Source organism: Ammodytes marinus (genome assembly GCF_949987685.1).
Source record: "Ammodytes marinus genome assembly, chromosome: 20".
In the NCBI taxonomy this organism is placed as follows: domain Eukaryota; kingdom Metazoa; phylum Chordata; class Actinopteri; order Uranoscopiformes; family Ammodytidae; genus Ammodytes; species Ammodytes marinus.
This window is the reverse complement of record NC_137224.1, coordinates 412,322-419,821: the sequence shown is the minus strand read 5'-3', so window position 1 is coordinate 419,821 and position 7,500 is coordinate 412,322. Positions and strand designations below refer to the sequence as shown.

Below are 7,500 nucleotides of genomic sequence, written 5' to 3'. Positions count from 1 at the left end.
GCCCTTTAAAACAACCACAGCCGAAACAAAGTGCTGTACATAATGCAGGTAAAACAATTTAAAAGCAAAACAACAATTTGAAATTCAGATAAAACAATTTAAACAAATAAAACTAATAAGCACAATGAATAAAATACACCATAGGACACTAAAACAAAATTAAGGTCTCATGCTGGGTTGAAAGCCAAGGAGTAAAAATGGGTTTTAAGACATATTACACATTGTTAATACACTATGTTTACTGCTATTTACACTCAGATAAACTATTGTTTTTTGTAGATTGTGTAGGCAAGCTGAAATACTTTCTGAGTTTTAGCTTGTTAGAGTTGGAGTCAGTGATTCTGGAGAACACTTGTTGTCAAAATCAGTGAATATCTCCTAACAATCCGCTGTACCCGTCTGTACTGTGTGTGTGTGTGTGTGTGTGTGTGTGTGTGTGTGTGTGTGTGTGTGTGTGTGTGTGTGTGTGTGTGTGTGTGTGTGTGTGTGTGTGTGTGTGTGTGTGTGGAAAAAAAGGTGATAATAATACCATAGATAGTATAATACACAGCCCAGGCTCTGTAAATGGGCATGTTGCTAGCTATGGTGGCCACTTTGTTGACATACCCTAGGCTTAGTATTATTACATCAGATTGTTAAGCACGCGACATCATGTGGACAGGTAGTGAATCACTGAATATTGACAAGAGGTTATTTTGACAACGAGCATTCTCCAGAATTACTGACTTTAGATTTAGAGGCTGCAGTTGTCAGTTTATTTACAGCTCCATAGTAGCACTAAAACACACCATTATAAATAAATATTTACTATACAAGCGACAGCCGACATTCATTATGTTGTAATGATAAAATCGGCAGACAGTCAACTGAGATCCGCTTTGGTTGAAAACGGTACATCTCAAATTGTCCTAAACAGTCCCGTAAAAGCGTCAATGAAGAGTATTAAAACTAATCAAAACACTACAAATTAAAACGTGTATTTTACCCATTAACATTCACGCCGAATTGAAGAGCGTGTTTCATTTAGTGATACAAGACTAAAATTATGTCGTTTTAAATTGAATATGTGCGATTACTGACACGTTTAAGTTGTTAAATTAGCGATTTTTTCCAATGGAATTCGGCGTGACGTAAGCAGCTAACTCACCAAAACCGCTTTGTCTTGTTCGGTGACTCGAGTTTGTTTCTTTTTTCCAAATATATTTCCCATTCTGACGTCGCATCCCAACTATAAAGGGTTAAAAATATGAAGATTGTCTTAATAACAGCTGTTTTACTGTATAACTTATTAGAGGCAACAACACTAGTGAAGCTACTCCACCATTATTGTGAAGTCATGTAAAAAAAAGTGTCCACACCCACATGAGGAAGTACGGCGGCCGCGAAGGGACAACAATCAAATGGATAAGATAAAATAGCGAAGGAACGAGCAACAAGCAGCCAGACATAATAGCATACTGTGGCCTCCGTTGAAGAATGTTAAAATAAAGCACAACGCTAGATTAGACTATCATTATATACCCAGTGTTGGGGGTTAGACCTAGTCATATTTTAATAGAGATACAAGTACTAAATTAACTTTTTAGCCATTTTTGTGTAGTTAAAGCTGCAGTGTGTAGAATTTTGGGTTTTATTTCCTAGCAGATTTTGTAGAAAGTAATTATAATATCCATAAGTACATTTAATATAGTGCATAATAGCTGAAAAAAAAGTTTTGAATTATTATTTTTTCCCTTAGAAAGGGTCTCATATGTCCATATTTCTGCATATTTTGGACCAAGGCCTAGTGCCGCCATCTTGAAAGTGTCATAGTTGGAATGTCATCAGGTGCATTGTTTAAAATTTAGAATTGTTCTTGTCCTTGAAGGCCACTGTAGCTTCTGTTATTATTCTAAAGGGTTGGGGTTACCCAGGGAGTGTTGCATTCTAGAACTTTGTAAAACTTTCTTGATGATGTCATATTACACACTGCACCTTTAACTACCAAAACTACAAACATTTTTGGGCCATAAAAAGAAAGGACTTTTTTATTTTAATGTGACCATTGCTTCTGTAATTGCACACACAGACACACGCACACACAGACACACAGACACACACACACACACACACACACACACACACACACACACACACACACACACACACACACACACACACACACACTCAGGGACTGTTTTATGGCGGACAGGGCGATTCACCTTCCATGAAGCTGGATTATCGGCTCGCATGTAAAAAATTGTATAAATAGTTTTATTTGGTTTTGATTTGCTATTAATTAACACATGATATTTAAAAAAAATAATTATAATTTCATAACACATGTACATTATCAATGTTTAATTTTTTAAGGCATAAAAATACACAAAACAGTCATTTTTGTATTAACATTTATTCATGAAAACGTTGTGTGTGTACTGACTGTATAGAGTTCAGTTATGACGATCAGGAAGTGAAATACACACTTTGCCAAACCACAAATCCTTTCAAAATAAAACCAGTGAACAGCTCATTTTACAAAGATTGCATAATAATAATAATAATAATAATAATAATAATAATATTTTTTAAGAAAGGTTATAAAAAAATACCAGTAATTTGTGCAATTTTAACATCACCAGGAGAAAAAAACTACACCACTTTTTTTCAAAAACAATCGCTTCAATAAATGCTCCAGTTTGGTGTATTTTTGTGGTAAATTTAAAATGTGTAGTCAGTGATTCTGGAGAACGCTTGTTGTCAAAATCAGTGAATATCTCCTCATGACCCACTACCTGTCTGTATTTAGGGGCGACTGTGGCTCAGTTGGTAAAGCGGGTCGGCCGATGATCAAAGGGTTGGAGGTTCGATCCCCGCCCTGCCACCTGTGTCATGGTTGTTGTGTCCTTGGGCAAGACACTTCACCCACCTTGCCTCGTGTGAATGTCGATAGTTAGCCTGCTATCAGTCAGTGCGTTTACATGCAGACTCATAATCGGGTAACTAAACGAATAAGACTTCAACAGGACTTTTAAACTGCATGTAAACACCTTTATCCGATCTACTTCGCACACAAATCGGCACGATAACGGACAAGAGATGTCGGATAAGAACACCTAGATAAGTCGTTCGTTGTCGGCATTCTCTCTGCATGTAAACAGGGATCGGACATCTCATATCGGACTTCTCGTTCTGTGCTTGTGTGCCTGCGCGTAATAGGCTACACCATGGGTTGTTGCCGGAAGAGAACCGGACGTGGCTCTTTCAACACTTGTTGAAAGCATGGTTGAAAGGGCTACAGCGCCACCTAGCATAGTGGAGACAGCCATGCATTGGACATTTATCCGATATCTTAAAGGCCATGTATACTCAGACAAGTGACACGGTCCGTTCGAGTGTCTTGTTCGATATATGTGATAACCCAATCTAGTTGTGCCATGTAACCGCACTGAGTGTGTGAATGGTAACGTGTAAATGGGAACAGGTCTCCCTTGGAAAAGAGTCTTCGGACTCAATGGGATTTACCTGTATAAATAAAGGTAAAAAAAAAAAAAAAAAAAAAAAAAAAAAATTGTGTGGTGAAAAGAAATCTGGTGTTAATACACAGCCTAGGCGCTGTAAACTGGTATGTAAACAAAAGGGGCCTAACCATAGCTATGGTAACATTGGGGCCAAAAGTAGCTTGCAACATGCCTGTTTAAAGAGCCTAGTCTGTGTATTTATTAACACTGGATTTTTTCTTTTTTCAGCACACACACAGCACAGACAGGTAGCGGATCATGAGGAGATATTCACTGATTTTGATTAAAAAAAAAAGTGATTTTGACTAGAAGCGTTCTCCAGAATCACTGACTCCACCTTTAATGCAGAGGCAGGGTGATTGGAGGGAACAAGGCTACATGTGCAAAAAAAAAAAGAAAACATATATATATATATATAATGTTGACAGAGTTTAAAGAAGGACACACCAGTGGACAGGACTTCAAGCATCAAACCAATTCATGTATCTATAGTTCAGTGCATTTCAGTGTTTTGGATATTGTGGTGAAATATCGTCTTAAGGGAGTGTTTGAACTGCTCCTACCAGACCATCGTACTTCATTTAGCCTGTTCCTACCAGACCATCGTACTTCATTTAGCCTGCTCCTACCAGACCATCGTACTTCATTTAGCCTGTTCCTACCAGACCATCGTACTTCATTTAGCCTGGTCCTACCAGACCATCGTACTTCATTTCATTTGTACAGAAGGTCTGGAATCGCTCAATTGACAAACGTTCACTCACTCGAAGGCGGGTGGGTGTCTGTTGAAGTTTAAAACTATTGGATCTGCCCAGTGCCACTCTGGATCTGCCAACCAATCGCATAACGTTTGGTCGTGACGTATATGTCATGCGCCGGCTTCTGACTACAACTGAAACTGGCGCACAACCTCAACGTCATTGTTCTCAGCCACTCCCTCTGTTCGCTGATTGGACAGCCACAACTCTACCGGAGAAAAACCTGCGAATATACCGCAGACCCAGACTGACTACTGAAGGGAAATGACAATTGAGCGGAAGTAGGAAGGCGGGCGGTGCCAGGCTATGTTTGAACTGGTGATGGGCTCAAATGTAGGCAGTTTACCTTCCAACTTAAAGCCCTACTTCACCGGTTGGAATATGAAGGTGTATTGAACTGTGACATCACAGAAAGAGAAATGTAGGGTTAGACAGACAATGAGACCATAAAACACTCTTTCTGCCTTTTCTCAGGCTAGGGTGATCCGATTTTAATTTTTTTTGCACATTTATACTTCACAGGATCTCCGAGTTCAATACACCTTCATATTCCAACCGGTGAAGTAGGTCTTTAAAGAGAGAATTGTAGACAAACATTTCCCTTTGAAAGTCAGTTTTATGAGCCAAATAAACAAAAACAAAATAATACATTTCAGTGTCTTTAAATTCCCTTTTGAACCACTTCTTAATCCCTTCAAACCTGACTTACAATTTATCGATTTGCAGAAAAGGTATTGCACCGAACAAACAAGAGTATGCAGGACACAGCTGCAGCTACACACTGTTATGTACAACACACACACACACACACAAGCATGCGAGCACACACACACACACACACACACACACACACACACACACACACACACACACACACACACACACACACACACACACACACACACACACACACACACACACACACACACACACACACACACACACACACACACACACACACACACACACACACACACACACACACACAGTAGACACAGGGTAAAAATGAAAAAGCAACTGTCTTCTTCATAACATTTTTGAGTTTAAAGGAAAACTGTAAAAAAAAAAAAAAATAACATTTGAGCCAAATCATTTTGGAGTTCTTAGTTTGCAGAACTCAAAACTTGAAGTTACAAATGGATGATAAGTTATCTCAACAGAAGATAATTAGTTGGCTCTAGACAGTTTTCCTTTCTAACTGCCTTGACATTTTGCCTAACTTTTACATTTTTACTGTGGAGATATACAACTGCGTTAATAATAAAAAGTGGCACCAAAGTGAAACAAGAAAAAACCCTTAAACGTACATTCAAAAATCTGTTATATAAAAAATAATAATAATCTTGACGTGGCGCGGGCTAATGTGTTTGTGCTACGTGTTCTGGTGTGTGTATATCCTACTCTACTACATTTCACAATGGGCGACTGTGTCTCAGGTGGTAGAGCGGGTCGGCCGATGATCGAATGGTTGGAGGTTCGATCCCCGCCCTGCCACCTGTGTCATGGTTGTTGTGTCCTTGGGCAAAGACACTTCACCCACCTTGCCTCGTGTGAATGTCGATAGTTAGCCTGATATCGCTGGTGTATGAATGTGTGTGTGATTGGTAACGTGGGAAAGGAAAACAGGTCTCCCTTGAAAAAGAGTCTCCGGTCTCAATGGGATTTACCTGTATACATAAAAGGTATACTAGGAAGGCCACAAAGAAAAATGTATCTGTTTGAATTCGCTATGTGTGTACGCTGACTAGATTAAATGTAGGACTGGACGTTAACATGTGCATGCTGGTGTTAAAAGGTGCTCCGAGGAACTTTCAGTTTGTGTTAATTCTATTGTGTTAATTCTAGCGCCCCCCTTTGGACAACAGCGATAGTGTTTTTTGTAGCTGTTGTTCCTGGGTGAGCGTATATACCCATGACAAAGGCATTAAGAAAAACTATATAAAAATAGCATTCTTTGCACTGATGGTCTCGTGTGTGTGCGTGTGTGTGTGAGATAGGAGGTTATGTGTGTGTGTGCGTGTGTGTGTGTGAGAGGAGGTTATGTGTGTGTATGTGTGGTTCGGAGATGTGCTTTGGTTCGATTGTGGATGGATCCCAGTTCTGGTAGTGCTTAAAACAAAAAAATTAAAAAAATATCACTACGGAAGCCCAGAGAGGACATGGAATCATACTTGTGTTTTCCTCTGTTTTCCTGTGATAACCAGATATTTAACTTGCTATGGGGAACTTTCATTTGTTGTTGTTGATTGTAGCGCCCCCTTTAGACCAAATCAGTAGTGTTTTTACCACACCAGCGCCTGCTATCTATCTATATATCTATCTATCTATCTATCTATCGTCTGCTGTCCTAAATATCTTTGCTAGCGTGTGGTGGCGGCGCGTGCATTTGTTTAGGAAGTGAGTGAAAGAGAGACGGCGGGATGCATGGCCATGAGATAATGTATTTATATGTGACTGTGTCAGATTGATAATGGTGATATGACCTATCTATCTATCTATCTATCTATCTATCTATCTATCTATCTATCTATCTATCTATCTATCTATCTATCTATCTATCTGTCTATCTATCTATCTATCTGTATGACTGTCAGATTAATAATGGTGATATGACCACGGTGAAGCAAAGTAAACTGTGATTTAGTAGGCTACCGTTCATACACACAGACAAAGGTATTAATAAAAATAACATTCTTTTCACAAATTTGCTGTAACAGGTCATTTATGATCATCAGAGGAAAAATACAAACTTTAAAAAGTTCCTCATAAGGGGGTAAGTTAAGTTATCTCGTGATCACAAGTTAATTATATAGTTATCAGGGGTCAAAAAGGCAAAAATCAAATGTATTATTCCAGGTCCTTTAAGGGCTTCCGTACTTTCACAACCACGACAAACAGAAACACATCTGAATAGGCAAGACACAAAACTCACTGTAACACCCCTTCACCAAGGAGACGGATGGATAGGTTAACAAAGCATCATATATTATTCATTTATATATATATAGGTGTATTTATATTGTCCCTTTTTACTGACTCTGTGAAAATACAAAAACACAGTTAGAAATAGGAGCGAGTGTCGATCGGTCAGTCAGTGCGATTTAGGCTTCGTTTTGTTACACGCTAACAAACGGGAAAGTTTTGTTCTTTTTACGTTTTTAAAAACTTCCGCATTTTAGAATATACTCCCCATACACACACAAACACACACAAGTACGCACACCCCACATACACACCACACA

The 7,500-nt window shown here is 38.9% G+C and overlaps 1 protein-coding gene across 1 annotated transcript in view; it reads right to left on the bottom strand.

The window, feature by feature from the left end:
* chmp6b (charged multivesicular body protein 6b) overlaps nucleotides 1-1,328 on the bottom strand; it is an 11,582-nt gene extending 10,254 nt beyond the window's left edge. Inside the window, exon 1 of the mRNA XM_080048629.1 lies at nucleotides 1,148-1,328. Within this exon, the coding sequence (XP_079904755.1) occupies nucleotides 1,148-1,210 (63 nt within the window). The 5' untranslated portion in view covers nucleotides 1,211-1,328. The remainder of the gene's footprint in view (nucleotides 1-1,147) is intronic.
* Between the last annotated feature and the right edge of the window lie 6,172 nt (nucleotides 1,329-7,500).